General features: G+C 38.6%; 1 protein-coding gene across 2 annotated transcripts in view; it reads left to right on the forward strand.

Moving 5' to 3' along the window:
• Positions 1 to 116: 116 nt before the first annotated feature.
• TOM1 (target of myb1 membrane trafficking protein) overlaps positions 117 to 22,318 on the forward strand; it is a 28,196-nt gene continuing 5,994 nt past the window's right edge. For both annotated transcript variants that reach the window (XM_034403145.3, XM_034403146.3), the window contains exons 1-11: positions 117 to 748; positions 8,402 to 8,486; positions 9,756 to 9,834; positions 11,584 to 11,733; positions 12,478 to 12,612; positions 13,289 to 13,435; positions 14,360 to 14,476; positions 14,712 to 14,845; positions 14,950 to 14,983; positions 16,191 to 16,305; positions 16,688 to 16,808. In XM_034403145.3, coding sequence (XP_034259036.1) covers positions 697 to 748; positions 8,402 to 8,486; positions 9,756 to 9,834; positions 11,584 to 11,733; positions 12,478 to 12,612; positions 13,289 to 13,435; positions 14,360 to 14,476; positions 14,712 to 14,845; positions 14,950 to 14,983; positions 16,191 to 16,305; positions 16,688 to 16,808 — 1,169 coding nt within the window. In that variant the 5' untranslated portion in view covers positions 117 to 696. The remainder of the gene's footprint in view (positions 749 to 8,401; positions 8,487 to 9,755; positions 9,835 to 11,583; positions 11,734 to 12,477; positions 12,613 to 13,288; positions 13,436 to 14,359; positions 14,477 to 14,711; positions 14,846 to 14,949; positions 14,984 to 16,190; positions 16,306 to 16,687; positions 16,809 to 22,318) is intronic.

The following is a 22,318-nucleotide window of genomic DNA, read 5'->3' on the forward strand; positions in this document are numbered from 1 at the left end:
ATAAGTATTTAATTGTATGTAGAAAGCTACAAATAACTCCCTGAACACATGGGTTTGAATGGGGAAAACAGTCCGACCACTTTGGCATCTATAATTACCTAAACGTTGCTACTGAAAAACAAGCGGAAGACATCGGGGAATGGAAGATACCTCAGCTCGGCCCTAGTGGCAGCAAAGCGCCTTTTTAGGGATAGGTTTCATAGGGCTTCGATTGCGGCAGAGCGAAATGGGAGTCCGTTCAGGCTGCTTTCTCCCGAGCAGGCCCTCCGCGGAAGCTACCAATACTGCGATGACTGGGAGCGGCTTGGGTCCCATTTGCGACCTATAATTATGGCCTCATCCAACCGTCGCCGCTCGCTGTCATCCCGTAACAAACCCTTCCCTGCAAGCAAGAGCCTTGGGAAAAGACTACAGCTCCCAAGCATCCTTGCAAGGAAATGCCTCCCTCGGAAATAGAACGGCGAATCATTGCCGGCGAAGATGTTTAAGAGCGGGCTGCGCCCACATCCCGCCAACTCGCTTCCTCCGTCAGATTTCCGCGTTAAAACTCCGCTCGCAAAGGAGGCGCTTACGCTACTGGGTGTGTCACAAGGGCAAAGAACCGGCCACGCCCCCTGCAGCTCAGAGCGGTCACGTGACCCACCCTTGGCCCTGTCAGCTGATCTCTGCTAAGCCGTGGCGGTCGTCTAGGTGGTGATGGAGTTTCTTCTCGGCAATCCTTTTAGTTCTCCGGTCGGACAGCGCATTGGTAAATTGCCGCCTGATTTTTGCGTTACGCTTCCTCTACCACACTTTCTCCCCCCCCCCACCCTCCCCGTGTCTCCCGACTTCGACCGCTCGCGTAACTGTAGCTTTAAACTCCGGATTTTACTTCAACTCAGTGTCTAACCGCGGGAGGGGCGGAGTTTATAAACCACGGAGGCCACTGGGGATAGGACATTCTTCTGACAGACAATTCGTGCTGATCAATGGGGTATGATCGAGGAGGCGGGTTCTTGGGAGGGTAGACCTTGTAAGCCAATCCTGTCGCGGTAAGAGTATGGAGTGGGGTCTCGAAGAAGGGATAAAGTTTGCTTATTTAAAGAGGACGCGCCTCTGGTGCGAACGTCACGCCCCCTGGAAGGCTTCGTCGCTCCCTCAGAGTGGGCTGCCTGCGAACAGCTGAGATCATTTTGAAAAGACCTTCCAAGCCTGCCCTTCAGTTGCTTTCGAGTTTGAGGAAATAACTCATGTCGCAAAAGCACGAATTGGCAAACTCTGAATGGGCGGAGGCCTAAATGCTTTCTTCCTCTGGTCTTCCCAGTCACCAGAGACCGTGGACTACAAATTCCATCTCTCCTTAGGTGCATGGAATTTTTCAGTCTGTCCCAAGGGGATAGCATTGACTGGGGGACACTAAATGGCTGTTCGGAACACTAAATAAATTAAAGTTCAGTCCTAAGGAGAGGAAAATCTATCTCTTAGCAGACACAGCATTTAAGTCACTGACCAGGAGCTTGTGGCCTTCCTGCTGTTGCTGAATCGCATCTTGAAGCCTTGCTCATCTTTCGTCATACAAGCTGGGGCTCCTGGGAACTGTAGTTCTCAAATGTTTGCAGAGCTACATGTTTTCTGTTGCTGGCTTAAGAATTCACAAAATTAACATTTATTAACCTATTGTGCATCCTTTTGTCCTTAGCTATGCCTGGGTTGCTAGGTTTAATCTTTGTTAATGTTTAACACAGAACACTTAATGATCTAATGGGGTTTTTCCTTATTTTTATGAATATGTTCTAAATTAAGTTTAAGGATCTTAGAACAGGTTTCAGCAATGAATGCTATACAGTGGTCAAGAACGCCTGTTAGGTGAGAAAATAGTGACATTGTTTCCTAAATTCATCCTTCTTTATCTGGAGGAAAAGTGCTGTAGATAGTCTTTAAAAATTAAGGCATGACATTCACTTCTTGATTTTGGGCTTCTTCTGTCAGATTGCATGGAAAGAGGAGACATTGCCAGGGTTGGTGGATATGTATTATATGTATTATATAACCATGCAAGCATATAGTTTTGTAAGTAAAAAAGCATACTACACAAGAGTCATCTCACTATTCTACAGGTATATATTTTCCCTGTGGCATCATGATCTGTTTCATTCACAAAAATCCCATGTGACTTAACTAAAATATATTTCTGATTTAAATCTGAAGTTAAACTCTCCAAATAAGATATTTGTCTAAATTCACATGCACCTATATGCTGTTCATAATGCTGGGTAAAGTCTAGACTTGGAGTAGATAAGAGACATTAAAATCAACTGAAACCAAATAAGATATAAATTTGTTCCACTTTCGTGCTTTGCTTCATTTTATTCAACTCGGTTTTCACCCAATATAATTGCTTGAAATATAATTTAAACTCCATATTTTGAAATGTGCTTAGACTGTAATAAATGTTAATAGCATTAACTGATAAATCCCCTTCTGTCTTTAGTGGAAAAAAATAGATAATAGTTTTTGATGATATTGGAGTCCATGGAATCCAAAACCTTCAAAACCGGTAATTCTTAACACGTTAGTGATGTGTCATACATTGCCACATCTCCACACCCTGGTAGCAGGCTAACATACATCTTGCTAAGTTTGCCTGTAAGAACTCAGGCAATACTCACACATATTACCAGTTTGGAATATCGAATTTGCTGGCACATTTAGTTTTGTGGTCTTCCAACTAGAATTTTTGTTGTTGTCAGGTGAGATTTAAATTGCTTTGTTCATTCCATATAAAAGTTGTGGGGCCTGAGTTAGACTTCTGAGTTGTTGATTCTTCTAATTACAGCTTCCGAAGCTGAATTTAGCATGTACATCATTCACATCACTATGTCTTAGAAAAGCTTCATAAAAGGAGTAACATTCAGTTGCCCTTGTTTTTCCCCCACTTCAAATGCAAAAACGTATGAAATGTTATAACTCAAAATCGATGTCACTGATATATGAAAGGAAAAAAGTTTTTAAAAGAAGATGAGGCTTTTTTATGAGGTCTCAATCCAAAGAGGTGTTCAACAGAATGTTCAGCACAGGCATACATGAGAACCGTAGAATGAGATAGAATCAGGCCAGTAGTTTTCATTTGCAGCATAATGCACAATCATAAGGAAACGGAAGAAGTTGCGAAGATAATATCAGTTTGCCATGGGCTATCTTCCTTGCTATCTTATGTTCTGTATTTCTTAAATTTGGAGAGCAAACGAGCTTGGTTCCTGAGTTATGGGTGCTCCATGGACCCACATAGGGGTTTTCAAAAAAAAAACATTTATCCAAGATGGTATGAGGACTCCTGCCTTGGGCATGGAGTTGGACTCCAATGTCTCCTCCAACCCTATCATTCTATAAATTGCTGCTTTCAAAATGTATCCAAATACAAACTCATCAACTATTGGCCCTCATGTCTTTAGTTAGTAATGGGAAGGAGATAATTGAGAAAGCCCCATTTTGGTGGCAGTGGCTTAGATGGAAGATATTGTTTCCAGAAGCGATAGTGGCAATTCTGTCTTCAGAAAGGACACTAATGTGTTAACAGTGGAAATGACAATTTTTAAATTGTTAAATTTAAATTAGCAGAAGTGTTCTGCTAAATCCTAGAAGCGAAGTATGTTATCTGTTTTTTTTATATTTTTCATCAAAATTGGATATTAAAAAGAACTTTCAGCAGATGGCAATACCTAGTTGACCGTAGTTGTTCTCATGCGGTCAGATCCAATTAGTAATTTGACAGGAGATCAGCAGGAAATTCTAGGACTGTAAGCCATCTGGAATATCTTTTAAGATGCTCAGCCTATAATTTATATCTTTAGAAATAGCTCAATTTGTCCTATCATATTGATTTATTTCCAGTTTTGTGTATTATTGATAAGCATAACACTGAAAAATGTTTTTTTTATATTAAACCTACCGACATAGATTTAATACACAGTGATTACCAATTTTCAGTGTTATGCTTACAGAAGTCTTATAAGAATTGGCCAATATTATTGTTCCAATAAAGCATGTAGGAACACAGAATAAGATATATTGGCTTGGCAAGGATTCTTGGTGAGTTTGTAACTCAATACAATTTTGAATGGATAATTTTTCCCAGAAAAAAAGATATCAAACATATATATATAATTTGAAGTGAAATGGTCAATTCTGTTACGTAACTTGACTGAATGTGTAGATCTGGCCCTTATTCCTTATGTTGTTTGAGAATTTTATACCTCATCTATAAATAATATAGTTGCATAATGACATGGCTCAAATATTTTAAACAAGGATCTTGAACATCAGTATTAAAGCCATATAATCTAACCGGTAACAATAGAGAGTAATGTAATCTCTGAAGATTATTTAATAACAGCTTTATTGTCTCTTCTTGCACTAACTGCAATTTTCTTGTTGTGTTTCAAGGGCAGATTCACAATTCTATGCTGTAATCTAGATTGGAGTTTAGCTATTAAGAGACCATTAGAGACAGGCCATTCCAGTCCAGAAAGTGTTGCAACCAGGCATACTTGGTCAGCTATAGGCCTAGCACCTATATGGGGCATGAGTAAAGAAGGTGACCTTTTAAACTTCAATAAAATTATAGTAAATAAAAAAGAAAATGACCTCAATGAACAGAGGAATGCTCCATTACTAGGACAACAAGGAGATAAACATTACTTAGCCCAGATGATGGGAAAGTGTTAAGAAAACCTCTCACACAGATGCCCCCCTAATTCACATTAATAGAAAAAAATGGAGAAGCACATTCAGATTTGTAATATTCTGTCTTGATACCCATCTTAAGATACCAGTCTTCATAAAAAAAAATAGCTTTAGATACACATGGTATCTGTTTCTTAGTCTGGATTACCTTATACTACTGACACTATAAGCAACAGGAGCACAAGAGGTATATTGTACTCTTATTTTTTTCAAAGAAAGTACAGCTTCATCTAGAACATCCTGAGCCTATTTATCCTGCAGGATTTGCAGATCTCGGGGAACTCCTACGTAAAAATTATACCTACAGTTAGTATTGTTTGATACATGAAGTTTAAAAAACCCTTTTTTTCAATCAAACTCATGGAACCCCTAACAACCTGTCACATTTATTGGGGTGTTTTAATTTGTCTGGGCCAAAATGATTTAATTTGATTTTAACTGGTTTTTTAAATTTTTGTATTTATGTATTTTATTGCTTGGCTGTTCACCGCCCTGAGTCCTTCGGGAGTAGGGCGGTATACAAATCAAATAAAACTAAAACTAAAACTAAACAGAACCCTGGGGTTTCATAGAAGAATCCCAGTGAGAAAAGATGATTTATAATCAGAGACCTAGTCATTTCTTGAACCATAAATTTTCAGAGTATTGGAATTCAATTTCAGTTTATAATCTTTATGCAGCACTATGTATCCAGGTAGTAATCCCACTACTACGTGTATTGTGAAATCAAGTGACACCTAAATCTGATAAATTAAACCTTCTAAGTGATGACGGAGGGATGGAGCTGCTTAGTAATAGCATATTTGTGACACTCAGGTTCAACACCCTAATAATGCAATACTTTCTACCAGTGGCTTCTTATAAGTATTGTTTTATTATCTTATCCAATCAGTTAAAAAGTACACTTCAGGGCCTTTAGACTTCAAAAGACCTGGGACCAGAATTTTAGTAATTTGCCCAGAAGCAGGCAGGAGAAGGATCTCCAATGTATCACTCTTATATAGCTAATATATTTTAAACATATTGGTTTCACAGCTTTCAGTTAATAGTATTCATTGTTTTAAAAACTGACCCACACCTTGGAAATCCCAAGAAACTCTGGCACCTTCTAAGTGTTTCAGTTTGCTAAATTACTGGTGCTAGACTGTTTTTATCACCTTATTACAGAAATTCACCCAGGAAAAATAGGTGGCATTTTTAATCTGCTCTTCTGAGTGAAATTTCTTTTCCTTTCATTTGTCCTGTTCGTTTGTTGCTTGCTTGTATTACTGTGGATAACTTCTCCTCTTTTCCATTAGCTAATTACTTGTTATTACAAACTAGTACTGGTTTAAGTCTAGACATCCACTTTTTGATGGTGATGGTGGTAGTGTTTTTTTTTAATACCAGCAGTACTCTCCTCTAAACTTAAATTTACCTGTTTGCCAAAAGCAATTGAGACTGCACAGATTGCGAGGTTAAACATTAGCACTAACAGCTTTGTTGGTTATCACCCTGGCATTAGCAACATTGTGGAGAGAACAAGATCTGCCTACTGTACAAGACTATTGTGTACATTATTTTCTCTGAAGAAACATTCATAGATTAGAATGGTGCAGTATTTGATTCAAAATAGGCAAAGATGGTTTAGATTCAGCATGGGCACCATGTCTTTTTCTACTGTGTGAATCTAGTCATTCAGGTTCAGGAAATATCGAGTTCAGGACATTCACTACAGTTCACTACAGAAGTAATGGCAGAGTGCAACTACATGTTGCCAACTCCTTACTGCAGGGGTGTCAAACTCGATTTCATTGAGGGCCACATCAGGGTTGTGTTTGACCTCAGGAGGCTGGAGTGAACGTGGCCAGGATGGGCGTGGCCAGCTTGACGTCACTTGTGCCGGGGGCTCCTGTGCCGGCCCGAGCAGTCAGCCAGCGAAAACAGGCTCCCAAGCTCCATTTTCGGCTGGGACGGCCTCCTGCAACCCTCTGCCAGCGAAAACGGAGCTCGGGAGGACTGCATGCTCCGTTTTCACTGGCAGAGGCACTGCAGGCCAATCCTTCACTGTTTCCAGGGTGGTCCCATGGGCTAGATCTAAGCACCCTGCAGGCCGGATCTGGCCCGCAGGCTTTGAGTTTGACACCCCTGTCTTACTGCCTCTACAACACCTCTGAAATCAAGTGTTTACCTGAGTCTGTACATCTCTGGTGATGGCAGCTATAGAATAGACTATTATAACCAAAAGCTGGATAAGCAAACAAGGAGAAACCTATCAAAGTGCTTTCAACAACAGGCCACTGACTAATGACTGGGATGGAGGAACACAGTCGCTTTATTTGTGTGTATTCAGGATTTAATTATTGTTTAAGTGTTTATGTTCTGTTGTATATATAATTGTTCTAATATGTATAGCTTTTTCTGTTCATTTTCTTGTTTTGATTTTTGTAGTATCATTTTATTATAGTATTTGGGATTTTTCTTTTGTTAGAGTTAAAAAGCATTTTTAAAGAGTTACCACATGACTGGTAGCAAAACACATAGTGTCTGTCTCATAGGAGTAAACAAAGGGATTATTAGGCACCATAACTGACTGGCTTGGTCCCTGCTGTATGTCCTAAGAAGAATGGGCCCTACATCTAGAGATTTTTTTTACAAGAGATATTCCATCTTTAATTTTGTACAAGATCATGATTACTCTGAACGGCTCAATTATGATTCAAAGTTCCTATTTGAGGAGCAAGTGAAGCTGTGTCTATGAGGTCTAGAAAAACTCACCACGGCCAACTCCCACAGGACAAGAATTATACTAATATCAAAGAAATGGTGGAATAGAATCATTAAAGAAAAGATGCAAAAGGGGGAACAAAATGAAATGTGAAGGACAAAAATTAAAATATTTTTTAAATTATTTTAAATAAATAAATTGAATTGTTGAATTGGCCGTGGTGTGTTGGCCTATTCTGGTCTAGGTAGGCAGCTCCAATTAATGCATCAACTGCAAACTTTCCCGGAACAGAAGGCCGCATTATAGCCATTCACACTTTGGTTCATTTTTTCTGTTGCAGCACCGTGTGCATGGTGCTGTTGTTGAAGACCATTAGAAAGTTGTAATTGGTCCAGAATGGAGCAGTTCAAATAGTTATGGGTGTATCTGTACATTGAGAACTGCACTGGTGACCAGTTGACTTTTGTGTGCAATTTGAGATGATGGTTGTCAGCCTTAAAGCTCTGTATGATTCTATATAACAGATAAATGTCATGAGGACTGTCTCCCAGTTGTATTTGTCCATTCAATACCATCAGAAAGAATAAGCTCCATGTGGCTTCCCTCTCTCAGGGAATCCCATCAGAAAGGACTGAGAAAGTATACTTTTTCAACTGCTCCTCCCCTTCTCTAAAATATTTTTCCTAAACTCTGACTGGCTCCAATCTTGCTAAGATTAGGAAACCTATCAAAATCTGGCTCTATTAGCAGACTTTAGGAATAGATCTGTTTTGAGAATATATTCATTTAATTCAATTGTATTTATTCCCTGGTGCACTGTGAATATCTGTGATCTGTTGATGATCTTGTTATACTATTTTTTTTTCAAACACGTTTATGTGTATTTGATATATAAACCTCTCAGAGTCAGCCATGGCTGAAGCTGCCTAGGAAATTGAGTACTAGAGGTTGCTATTTTTTCCATTTCTGCAGAGAAAGCTACTGATGGCTCCTTACAGAATGAAGATTGGGCTCTTAACATGGAAATCTGTGACATCATTAATGAGACAGAAGAAGGGTAAGGAAACAAGTGCTGAAGTCAATGGTCATTTTCTGGGTAGGTTCACAGATGATTTTGCATTAGCCTGCACAATTTCTGAGATCCTTAAAGACACACCCAGCTCAGGAAAAGTGATATGTGTAACAGGGAGCATTGAAATAAAACATAACAGCTTAACGCTGAGTCTTGTGATGATTTTCAAAAAGCAGCATACTGCTCAAACACTGTTTTTGTCAAACACTGCCAAAAATTCCATTATTAAGTCGTAATTCTTTGCACAAGAGTAAAATCAATCTTACACGCTTTTCCTGAAATCTGAAAAAATAAAAATATTCTTAGTTATCTCGTTAATGTATTTTTCTTTAGATCTGTTAATGTTACTTGTTAATTTTTTTTTTTAACAATTCCAATATCTGCTTTCACTTTTTAGTGCCTCATTTTCATATATCTTCGTTAAGTTTAGGAGTCTTGGTTCTTTTAATTCATGTGAACAAAAATATGTGTTGAGGGGAAGAGAATTGTTTAATGTATTGTGAAGAAGAGGTTGCTCTTTTTGTGCTTTGGTTGGGTGATGTTCTGCCCCAGCTATGGACCTCAAAGAATACAGCACACACAAAGTTTGTACAAAATTTAATTTACTAAAATAACTCAGTCTTTTTCAAAACAAAGGCTGTTAAGAAACTTTCTTAACAGCCTAAAGGAAACCAAAGATAAAGTAATAACAATCTTACTACGGTTGGCAGAAAGCCCAGAAGCAATTTGCAGAGAATCCAGACGCGAAGTAGAGTGAACTAAAGTTGTTCCCTACAAATTGCTTCAGTCGGCATTCCTCCTTAAATAGGCTAAGGGAGTGGCCAATTAGCCCCAAGCCTTACTCTCGAGGAGACCTCCTCCTGAGGAGCCACTCCTGCCTTTTGGCCGCTCTGTGCACCCGTGCATCAAGAAGAGGCTCCTCCTCTTCGTCCTCTTCACTTAAAGGAGCTTCTGGAAGTTCTGAAGGCCCTGGCTGAATCCCTGCCTCTGGCACCACATCTTCTCCAGCCTCCCCATTGTCCGACTCAAGTGCCAGCTGCACAGGCTGCTGGTGCAACACCACACCAGCCTCCTCGCTATCAGAGTCAGCTACAATCCACACAGGCCGCTGACGGGCCACAACAGGTGATTCCAGGGTCTAATTGAAAAAGAAGAAACCTGATTCTGACCCTTATTGTCTGGCAAATTGCAAGCATATATTTTGTTTGTTTTTCAGTGTTAGTGTTTTTATTATCTGATCTTTGCTATTGTTAGGCCCAAAGATGCTTTTCGAGCCATAAAGAAAAGGATTGTGGGAAATAAGAATTTCCATGAAGTGATGCTGGCTTTGACGGTGAGTAGGGTGCAAATTTCTCAGTTACGGTGGATATAGAAAACCTACACACCCTTTAAAATGCCACGTTTTTGAGATGTAAAAGAAATCAGATCAAAATAAATCATTTCAGAATTTTCCCCACCGTTATGTAACATATAAACTATATACAATTCAATTAAAAACAAACTGAATTTTTTTTAGGGAGAAAATAGCAATAAGAAACCAGAATAATGTAGCTGCATAAGTGTGCACCAGGAACGGGTTTCAAAACCCGTCACTACCAGTTCACTCGCATGCACAGAAGCGTCTGGTTGGGTGGGTGGAGCCTTCTACCGCCACCGCTACTGGTTTACCTGATCCGGGGTGAACCAGTAGCAACCCACCACTGGTGTGCATACTTTTAAACTAATATTTTGTTGAAGTACCTTTTGATTTTATGACAGCATTCACCCTTTTGGGGTAGGAGCCTATCAGCATGGCACATCTTGCCTTGGAAATATTTGCCCACTCTTCCTTGCAAAAGCACTCCAAATGTCAGATTTCAAGGGCATCTCCTATGCCCGTTTCCCCCCACCCTTCGGATCACTTCAAAGATTTTCGGTTAGATTCAGATCCAGGCTCTGGCTGGCTGTTTCAAAACTTTAATATTCTTCTGGTAAAGCCATTCTTTTGTTGACTTGGAGGTATGTTTTGGGTCATTGTGATGAAAGGTGAAATTCCTGTTCAGCTTCAGCATTTTAGCAGAGGCCTAAAGGTTTTATGCCAAAATTGACTGATGTTTGGGACTTTCATAATTCCCTCCACCTTGACTCAAGCCCTAGTTCCAGCTAAGAAAAGCAGCCCCAAAGACTAATGCTGCCACCACCGTGCTTCACTGTAGCTATGGTGTACTTTTGGTGATGCACGGTATTGTTTTTGCACCAAACATGCTTTTTGGAATTATACCCAAAAACTTCAGCTTGGCTTTTTCCCACATGCTTTTGTCAGACATGCTATAGGTTTTTGCAAAAGGTAGCAGGGCTTGGATGTTTTTCTTTGTAAGAAAAGTCTCTCTTTTGCCATCTACCCCACAGCCAAGACAAATGATTAATTGGGAGATTGTATAGCTTATATGTTATATTAAAAGTGGGGGAAATTCTGAAGTGATTTTCCAATATTAGAGGGGCTCCTACAAACACGAAGAGGTTAAACTATTTTCCAAAGCACCAAATGACAAGACAAGAAACAATGGATGGAAACTAACCAAAAAGAGAAGCAACCTAGAACTAAGGAGAAAATTCCAAACAGCGTGAGCAATCAGCCAATGGAATAGCTTGCCTTCAGAAGTTGTGGATGCCCCATCACTGTCTGAAATGGTATAGAGTCTCCTGCTTGAGCAAGGATTAACTAAAAGACCTTCCAGCTCTATTCTCTGTTCTCTCTTGGTCTGATTTTTTTTACACCTCAAACTTGGTATTTTAATGGGTGCATAGACTTTTTTACTTCCACTATACATAAAGTTATACCTTCACTTTCTCTCTCACCTTTGCTTTTTACCATCTGTAAGTGGGGATAGCTTTCCAATTAAGTTTTATTGACAAACTGAGTGACAGGCAGTTCTGTTCCATTAGGAGGGTGTTAGCAAGGGAGAAAGCTATTATGGCAAGTGCTTTACCTCAAGGATATACCTGGAAAAGAGGAGTGATCTCTAACCTAGAATACTAAATGAAAAAGCAAAAAGCAAGTAGACCAGAAGTAATTTCTAATGCCTCTTGTTTGACTTCGCAGGTCCTTGAGACGTGTGTCAAAAACTGTGGCCATCGCTTTCACATACTGATTGCTAGCCAGGATTTTGTAGAAGGTGTATTAGTACGAACCATCCTTCCCAAAAACAATCCTCCAGCCATTGTACATGATAAGGTGCTGACCCTCATCCAAGTAAGTATATCCCTGTCAATCTTTCTGTCTTTCAGAGGGCCCTCCATGTATCATAACGGTTACTTTGCCTAAACCACAAGCCTAGTTTATTTTCATGCCAGTATGCAATCTATGCTTATTAAATAGAAGTAAACTTTCTATCCATGCTTGGTTTCCTGAAGATAAGTGAAATCTGAAACATGTATGTACCTTGTAGGTGTATTCAATTTGCATAGCATACCTTATCTTGTATAAAGTAATAATTATAAATAATATTAGACCTTATTTTGTATAAATAATTATGTTACTGTTCATGGTAAGAGGTAAAACACAGGCAACAATCTGAAGCTACCTTTTTAACTCAGTTAGAGGAGCTTACAAGCTACAAGCCTACAGTCACAGGGGCTAGAAACTTAACATTGTGATAAGATGGGTGGCGAGCCAATTTAATAAATTAAATATTTTTAAAAAGTTAAAATCAGGTTTTCCAACAGCCATATATGCTGCTAGTGTTATCATATATCTAGTATTTATCAGATCATTCCAATATTTAGACTCTGACCAGCCCGTGCAGCCAAAAACCTTTTAAAAGCTGAAATGTCCAGGATACAACAGAATGTTCAAATCTGGTAACTGTTCTCTGCTTTTGATGCATAGTCTGCTTTTCTTGCATGTTTAACAGAATCATAATGTTCATGCTTTTTTTAAAAAAATCACACAGGAATTTAAAAATGAAAAACTGTAATGATTTTTCTGTCTTTATAGTCCTGGGCTGATGCCTTTCGTAGTACACCGGACCTGACCGGGGTTGTGACTGTTTATGAGGACCTGAGGAGAAAAGGCCTGGAGTTTCCCATGACAGATCTAGATATGCTATCACCCATCCATACACCCCAGAGGGTAAATGTTTAATGCACAATAATTCTTCATTTGCATTACAAATACTAGAGCAAAATATTATATGAATAATATTATATGGAATATATCTTGGAGATCTTTAGAAACAGTGATGTTGATTTGTTCCCATTTTTTCCCTTTCCAAACTGATACATGTTATGAAAGAAAATGAAAGAGCTGTATGGCAAGATACATCAAGTATAGTGAAAGTAAGCAGATCCCTTGGATTCAAAGGGGAATTTATTGCTATCAAAATCAAAGTCTAAGAACTATACAGAATTTAAGAAACAGGCTTCGTAACCCCTGTAAGACATAGTTGAGAGTTCTGAACAAAAACTGCCTATGCAGTTTTGCACATTTCTCCCAAATCACACAATCTAATTGAAAATCTGCTTTGCTTTGAAAAGCAACATATTTCATCCTATCTGCTGCTCGCTGCTCATACAGAGAAATGGAAAGAGCCAGGTTGCAGTGACTGCTTTGGAAGCCACAGAGAAATATTAAGGGGAATGGGAAACACTTTGACCTGTAGGACTGGCTCATTACTTAGATAAAAAGAAAACACCGTAATTGTTGTATGAAAAACAGCATATAATATACTGGGCGGATTTTTATTTTTTTTTAAATACCATAGAAATAACTGAACTGTTCTTCCTCTCCTTTATGGATTTCTCTTTAGACTGTATACACGCCACCAGAAGCCCAGTCAGGAATTATTTCATCAGCAGATTCTCCTCAAGCGATAGATTCAATCCTGCACCCTGTATCTTTACCACAAGTTCCAGAAATTGCAGCTGATGCCTCTATCACACCTACGCCAGACCAGGTAAGAGCAACACAAACCACTCCCTTCCCTATATATAAGAGAGTTTCTTGTTGAAGGCCACCCCTTTCTATTTCATTATGGCAAGTTTCTGAAAAAAGGAATCCAGACACTTATGGACCAGTGTCAAAGGACATGTTTGTCTGAAAGAGCAAGCAGCGCATGTAACAATATCAAGCACATGATTTAGACAGGATATAAGGATTCCTCTCTTGAGTTGGGTTGATGGTAAATTGTCTGCAATCCTATTACCATTTGTCATACAGAGAGTATAGTTTGTCTTTTTTTTGCATTTCAGATATTCAGTATAAAAATATTAGGTAAAGGTAAAGGTTCCCCAGCACATACATGCTAGTTGTTTCTGGCTCTAGGGGCCAGAACCGTTTCAAAGCCAAAGAGCCAGCACTGTCCAAAGATGTCTCCGTGGTCATGTGGCTGGCATGACTAAACACCAAAGGCGCAGTGGCCAGTACATATGTCACACCCTTTGTCATCTATTCATAACTTATCTGCAAAGTTTGAAGTGATGCTTCTTAGCTTCCACTTTTAGCTGTTAGTCTTTAGGTTATGCTGACTATAATGACATAACACTGGGGACAAAATTCTAGTTATTTATTGTAGCAGGTAGGACAAACTCAGCTCCTGTAGCTATTTGCAATTGTCTAACCATAGAGTTGAAGAATTCAAGGTAAAAGTAAGTGTTATTAACTCAAAATCTAAAATCTCTTCCTGAAAATATCCAGGAAGGAAGCAGGAAAATACTGAGCTTATTTATGCTTAAATTATCACACCTAACAAAACAGAGAAAATTTTATAGGCAAAAGCAACCAGACTATACTTGCTGGATAAAGTATTGATTTGACAAATTAAGGCAACATGTTCATCAGTAATGGAATGCTTAGAAAATGCCTCTATTGTTGTTTTCAGATTGGAAAATTACGCAGTGAATTGGAAGTGGTGAATGGAAATGTAAAAGTAATGTCTGAGATGTTAACAGAATTAGTGCCAGGACAAACTGAACCTTCTGACCTTGAACTGCTCCAGGTAGGAAGTGCTGAAATGTGACATCTACTATTGTTGCTATTTATATAATGATTTCATTTAATTCAAACTAATAATCATTGAGATGAACCTTAACCCACCTCCAAAAAACTATTTTTTGGATTCATGATTTGGATGAAGAAACATAGATTTTTAACTGATTAGTTATTTGCAGCTGCTTCTTAACCTAGTTTCTTTGGTTCTGTTCCCATAACTTGTACCTTCTTTGTGTGGGTAGGAACTGAATCGGACATGTAAAGCAATGCAGCAGCGTATATTGGAGCTGATTCCCCGCATCCTTAATGAACAGTTAACTGAGGAGCTGCTCATCGTCAATGACAACCTCAATAATATTTTCCTGCGACACGAACGGTATTTCTGAGATCATCTTTCCCTTTCCCTTATCCTTTCCTTCTCTTTTATATGTAAATCAGCCTTGCTGTTTTCCATTGAAACTATCTCATTGATTCTTATAGGTTTGAACGGCTCCGATCTGGTCAGCCTGCAAAGGTATTTCAGCATTTTACTTAGTTTGTTTGAATTATAGCCCACCTTTTCTCCAAAAACTCAGTGGAGCATACATGGCACTCCCTTCACCAATCTGTACCCTCAAAGCCACCCAGAGAGGTAATTTGGGTTTAAAGAGTGTGTGGCCTAAAATTATCTATAAATTTCCTTGGCTGAAGTTGGACTTGATCCTGGGATCCTGAGACCTAGTGCAATTCTTTGACCATTGAACCACTCTGTCACTCCTTCAAAGCATGCTCATGAGGTCATATTATTGATATTGCTAGAGAATGAGATAAAATAGCTAGTAGCTGCAGCAGCATACTTCAAATATTTGTAGTTAGATTTTTTTCCATCTAAAAGTGATAAAGATGTTAAAAGTTCTAGTGGCATTTTGCTGGTGAACTTGCCTCCATTTGGTGAGGCCAAAATGTTTCCAATACAGGATGTATATCAGTTTATGATTCAGGATGCATGTCATAAAATTTAACTAAGTTTTGCACTGACTAGATTTAGAGAAAGATTCTAGGAGGATTGTTCATTAGTATACCTGGTTGTTTGGACTGATCCTAAACCAGGGCAATAGCTGTGGTTTAGGGGAAGAGTTTCTGTACTCTGTGCCAAAGATCCTAGATTCAGATCTGGCTTTTCCAGATAGAAATGGACAAGAACAGCCAGTCAATCTAGGGAATAGTTTGAGATGGTGAATAATGTTTTCATCTCATCCTAGAAACATTTTCTTCATTTGTGTACACTAGACTTGTCATTTTTGTCATATACTTCCACAACCATCCTTTAATAGCATGGCATAAACTTCAAGTCCAAACTTTTACTGATTGCATGGTAGAACCTATATTAGAAGTATGAAGTCTGTCATGTATTGAAGTTTTAAGATGCCCCAGGAAATGCTTATGTGAGAGTTCCTTTGAACATTGGATGACCTTTTCTTTATTTTTTTTCCTTGTTAAAACAATAACACCTTTTTAACTGACTGTTTCATGTAACAATAACAGAGTTGGAAGGGACCTTGTGTAGCAACTTTTCATTCATATCACCCTTTTCTGAGGCTTCCATGTCCTTGACTGGATTTCCCCGAAAAATCAGAACACATGATCAGTGAATTGGGAGGCATGTTTTGGAAGAAATGCTGTAATCCTTCACAGTAATCCAAGATTAGCAAAATTCATTTTCTTTCTTTTTTTTTTCCAAGCAACAAAATGACACACAGAATGAAAACAGTATGCTTGACATGGGACCTAGTGTCACACCAGCACAAAAAGTTCCTGAAATTGCCAATACACTTTCATCTCAGCTTGCAGGAATTGGTAAGTACCTTAATTGAGTTTGTAAGACTATAAAATTCTTTTCCCCATTCATATTCAGAATTCTGGCCATTTTGCAAGCTGTCTCTAGTTTTTATACAATTTCCCTCCTGTTTTTAAAAAAAACAACATTGTTTGAATGTAGGCCAACACAAGCAGAAATAGGCAGATTTATTGAGAAATTATTGAAAACCTGATAGCCATCTTTGCCCAAATGCATGCTGTGTAGAAGTCACAATAGATCTTTCTAATACTTTCTTCATCTGGAAAATTTGCCCCCTCCGTGCAAGAAAGCTTGATTCTTCTTTTTCAGATTGATAGGTTCATTACATATTCATATATTTTTAACATTCTAGATGATACCTTGCTGTCCTTTGCCTTGTAGATCTCGGTGCTAACAGTGTCAGTTCAGGTTTACAATCCCTCAATAATTCTAGCAAACTGGAAGAAGAGTTTGATATGTTTGCACTGACCCGTGGCAGTTCCTTAGCTGAGCAACGCAAAGAGTAAGTGAATATACCCGTTATATGGGCAAAAAATAATGAATACTGTAAAGCAAACTTTTCAAACTAAGAGATTGAATTAGTGAATTGGTAATGTATATCTATATTCAGATTTTACTAGTGTCATTTTGTTTTAAATCTATACAAAATGTTGATTTTATTTTTTTAAATGTAGACATAATTTCAAAAGCTTTCAGCTATCTGCCCTTCCATATTTTTCATGTAGAGAAGTTATTAATCCAAAATTCTTAAAGTCCTGCAAGTAGAAAAGAAAAATGAGAAAAACCAAGAGACTGAAATCAAGGCTTCCAGTATTATGAAGAATATGTTTTGAAAGTGATGTCACTTGACTCATGTAGCATCAGTCTTGCCATGTTGTATGTGAAGTTGAAAATCCTAGTTTTTGTGTCAGTTTGGGAATGATGGGTTCCCTTAGCAGAGTATTACCATTCAGAATTATATTTCCTTTTTGACAATAGACTACTGAATTTCAGGTATTTCAGACTCCTTAAATTTTTAATACAGTGATACTAACAAAACATACTTTGTGTCTTATTATGCCCCAACAATAATGCAATAATAGTGGATTTGGGAATTAGATTGTTGAGATTTCAAAAGACTCTTTGTTGTTCTACTCCTAAGAACTAGGGCAAACCTGAGCTGTAATTAGCACATTTCTCTTCTCCACTCCCTGTCCCCCTTGGCATTTCCTAAACCTCTAATGGTTTCTGTGAATTGCAGCTGCTATAAAATAGAAGGTTTGTTGTTAATAGCATGGGGCAAATGAAGAACAGATTCATGAATTAGAGCAGTCTAGCAATGTAACCATCAATTAGGACTAATGCTTTAGTTACTGTTATACACCTCCACTGCTCACTCTGGCTGTAATGGGTTTTCAGGGCCTCTTCCAAGCTCAAGGCACTCTTTGCATAGCTTCCTGCCAAGGTTCCACCCGTTGGGCCTCCTGCCCCTGTCATGCCTTGGTCCACTGACTTTTTCTGACCTCCAAGAGTGCCCAGCAATGCGACGTTGCAGTCTTCCTGCAGAAATAGCCTTGTATGTTCTGGAGTGGGCACTAGTTGCACAATCACTCAGAGAGGAATAATTTTCCAAATCATGCAATTTGGAAAACCGTGTCCTTCTGAGAGATTGCAAGAATGGCAGCCACTTCCAGAATGGTGTGAGGCAGTCTCTGTAAAAGCCTGTGTGGCACATCGGCTGGACATTCTGTTGGAAAAGTGATCTTTGGAAATCTCCTTTCCAAAAGAGAGTCATCTGATGTGTGCCACACAGCAGCCTTCCTATATAGAAGCTGCTTAGTGTCATCTTGGAAGCAGGTGCCATTTTGGAAATGACTGCTATTCTTGAATTGTGAGAATTGTGACTGCTTTACAAAATAGTACATGCTTCCAGCATGGCCCCAGGTAGTTTCTGTATAGGAAAGCTGCAGAGCAGACAGGCTGATTCTCTTTCGGAAAGGCAGTCATTGGAAGAGGTAAGCGGAGCAAGGCCCATTGGGGCTGGCCCAAGGGTGTAGAGCTCAGTGGGACAGGGAACAGACCAAGGTCTGTAGGGGCTGTGCCAAGTGGAAAGTAGGCCCAAGTAGGACAGGATTGGGTGGGGGAGATAGGCTGGTGGGGGCAGTTGTAGCATCCCCGAGATTGGTTGTAAGGGTGGGCAAATTGTCAAGCTCCTGAATTGTGACCATGTGAGCACAGGATCATTACAGCAGTCAGAACTTCGAGTACAATGTTTAAGTCCCTTCATTCAGCACCATTGTAATTTCAAACAGTTGCTTAACAGATGGTCGGCATTTGAGGACTATCTGCACCTTCTTTATTTATTTATCTAGAGGTGGTAATGCAGACTTTCTGCAAGCTGTTATGCAAGCTAAAAGCATGAGCTGTTGCCACAGCGAATGGCTGAGTTAGCATTTCTCTGAGGAAACTGTTCTGCTTGTTTGTCAGAAACTTCTTTGATTTTAATTTCCTCACATATTCTTAATTACCTAGTTGTTTGAGAGATAATCATCTTAAAAATTGACTCAGCTCTTCACTCTATAAAGCAACAGACATTTCCTACAACAGGACTGGCTATTTTGCCACACTCTACTGACACGTTCCTGGTGGTGCAAAACTATGCATTCACCAAATAGCTTTAAAATAACCATAATTTCCCTCACTTTCTTCCAAGATTTGGTTAATAGGAATAATGGAGTGCTGATCCACTCTGCAGAATGGCTATGAAAATTACATGAGGCATTTTGTATAGTAAAGAAGTATGATATGAATTCTAAGTACTATTTATCTGACTTTAGTCTTGCAATGATATATGGTTAATTCTGAGGGTCTTGCCCAATTCGGTAGTTCCAAAAAACCACAGCTGGGTCCTGGTATATTTTTCAGACTTCATGGCATATGATTAAAGCAAGTTTTTGAGTGACATCGGTACTAATAGAAACAGATGTTTTTTATGGCCATGTGCACTTATGCCCCCTCCAACACTTAGCAAAATAGGCTACGTGCCAGTATGCTTCTAGGCACCCACTGATTCAGCTCTTCCAGCCACTGAAGAGCTTATAATGCTTGCCGCAGAGCGCGCCTTTTCAGAGATTCTGCCTGGTTCAAAGATGAAGGGAAACCATAGCAGAGGAAGAATACGGACGCTCCGTGCATATACCAGGCTGCAGGAAGACAACTCCCGTCCTGCTTGCTCTTAATGGAATATGAAGTAGAATTGGGAACTATTCATTTCCATTTCTCTATGGAAAGAAAGCGGAGAGAGTGAACCAGCACTAGAAGTAGTTGAAATTTAATCTCTTGACATCCACTCTGGCTGATCTTTTCCCACTCTGGATAATTGCATAGGAACTGGCAGCATATTTTCTCCAGCACTACTTAATCCTTTTAAGATTAAGATAAATATAATCTTTCCGATAAAGGGACATCTTCAGTTTATTCTGCTATCTCAAGTTGGACTGGTTGCCTCCTATTTTAATTTTTTGCCTGGAAACCAGATCGGGATTATCTATTCTGCAGCCTGCCTTTATTCACGCATATGTTTGTGCTTTTCTTTTTCTATGCTTCAACGGTCAGATCAAGATAACTTTACTAGAGTTGGGCTTTCGGTATCTTTCCAAAACATCATGAACAAGTTCTGGCAACACCTTAAACCATTCCTGCCTTTCTGCCTTGTCACTGGTATGGTGGTAGCACTCTGCTTCATCCTCGATGCTATTGTGCACAGTGGGCCCTTCACTGACGAGCATTTCTTTGAAAAGTTTGAGCAGAGGTGGCCCAACCCCCTGGCTACAAGAAGGAACATGTCCCAGTGATTATGGGGTGGGACAGAAATACGGTTCGGGGGCATTTATTTCTGACGCAACATTATCCAAGGCTGCATTGACCCTGTGTAAGAAAGAATTTATTTAGGTAGAGTGTAGACAGAATGCAGATCTGGGTATACTTTAGAGTAAATAACAAAAATGAGTTATTTTTTTCAAAAGGGTGTAACTGTATGAAACAGTTTCTATGAGATTATGTTCAGCATCGCAATAGCTGTATGCATTAATCTGGAAAAGTTATGCCTAATTTTACCTACAAAACAGAGCATGTAATGTGTGTTAAATTCATGCATTAAAGTGAAATAGAGATATAGAACTCTATGCATGTGCAGTTCTATACTGAGTGCCTATAACACTGTATTTAAATGAAAGTACCTTATTCCCTCTTCCTGTGGAGCTATACTTAATGTTTGCAAAAATCTCAATAAACAAACAGACAGATTGCTAGGAGCAAGGCACAGCAGATTAGTACCTATTATAATCTTTTAACCTTCCCCATAACTACCAACTTCAGAATGCCTTCTGTAAAATATCAGACTAAAAGATAGCATAGAAGAGTGTTTTATTTGCTTAGTGTATGCAGGCTGCAAAACTATATTTTTTTCAAAATGGGATATAGATTTGATTAGAGGATCAGGTTAGATTCTCAAACAAACTGGGTTTTTTAGGTTTAGTTCTTAAAATGTCGAAGAGCTGAGAATACTCAGAATCATTGGGTGACTTACAGCCTTTCCTCTATTCTCAACCAACACATTTCAGTACTCTTGCAATAAAATTACTTTTTCTAAAATTACTTATTCTAAATCTCCGTTTAGCAGCAAACAAATTGGTTCCCCATCAGCTGTAACCAAAATAAAGTTCAAGCTGACTAGGAATGGATTTTTATGCCGAATGACTAGGCACTCCATTTAATTCTGGTATTTGACAGATGTGCAAACTCAGAATTTCTTAATTCTAGTCAAAAACAAAACAGATTCTGCACGTATGCAATCTGACTTTCTGTGCTTTATCACATTTGGAAAACATACAGTAAAATTCAGTGAAACTATAATTGAATATTAAATTTTAGAATGAAACAATTGCAGTTGCTTCCCCTAGTATATATGCATGCAAATCAATATGCAATAGATAAAGATCTAGCTATCAAAGACTTGGATTTAAAATCTTTGTTGCATCTTAACTCTTTGCTCACTTTATTCTTGCACATCAGTGCTTAAGATGATTTACAGCCATTCTAATCTGCAGCAGCTACAAAAACAAAATATTCTAAGTCCGCTAAAAATAATATATAATTCACACCAATAGTATCCTCAAATTATAACTACAGTACCACAATTACAGTGGAAATCATATAGAGATGGAATGTAAAGCGAGGACTTTTCTACAGTTTTCACATAGCCTTCTCAACATACAAAGTAAGCCGTTTTTTAAAGTGTGAAGGATTCTACAAACCGGGGATTGATGGGTGGTTAAAGGATATATTAGAAAGAATGCTCCGGAATTTAGGAATGTTGACACCAGTGCTTCTGTGCTGCCAGTGTCCTAAAATGCTATCCAAATGTCTGTCAACAATTACATAAAATTTATATTTAAGGAATTATTTACAAACTCTAGGGGTCAGCAATTTTGTCATGGAATTTGGGCAAAGGTTGGGTGTAGTCTTTGAATCACTCATAAAAGCACAGAAAAGCCTTCAAGTTCACACATTTGCTAGAAGCCATTCTGATAATGTCCAGCAAAATTGTGAACATACATTGTAAATAATTCCTCTGAGAGATCTACTGATTATCAATAATTAAATAGTTGTTTTTCTGATTGTTATTTTACTTCTAAATGTGAATCCTAACCTTGTATGCAACTATCTGAACTACCTATTTTCCAATTTCGAATGCAGATGAATTTGCTGTTTTATTTCATCCTCAAATGACCACAACTAATCAGTATAATAAATTAAATCTAATGTCTGATGTCACCATCTATTCCTTGAAAATTCTTTAATATTGTATGAGCCTATAAAAAGAGACAGTTGAAGGGGAGTTTATTAATTTTGACATTAAAATTTTCTCTAAATCCTTTCGTCTTTCATCTCTTTTTTTAAATTTGGTTTTACGGTCAACCTAAGTACATGTATGTGCCAGTGTTTACCAAATTATGGGCAAGGAAGATAGAT

The sequence above is a fragment of the Pantherophis guttatus genome, chromosome 7, assembly GCF_059756535.1.
Source record: "Pantherophis guttatus breed Tessera chromosome 7, ASM5975653v1, whole genome shotgun sequence".
NCBI lineage: Eukaryota > Metazoa > Chordata > Lepidosauria > Squamata > Colubridae > Pantherophis > Pantherophis guttatus.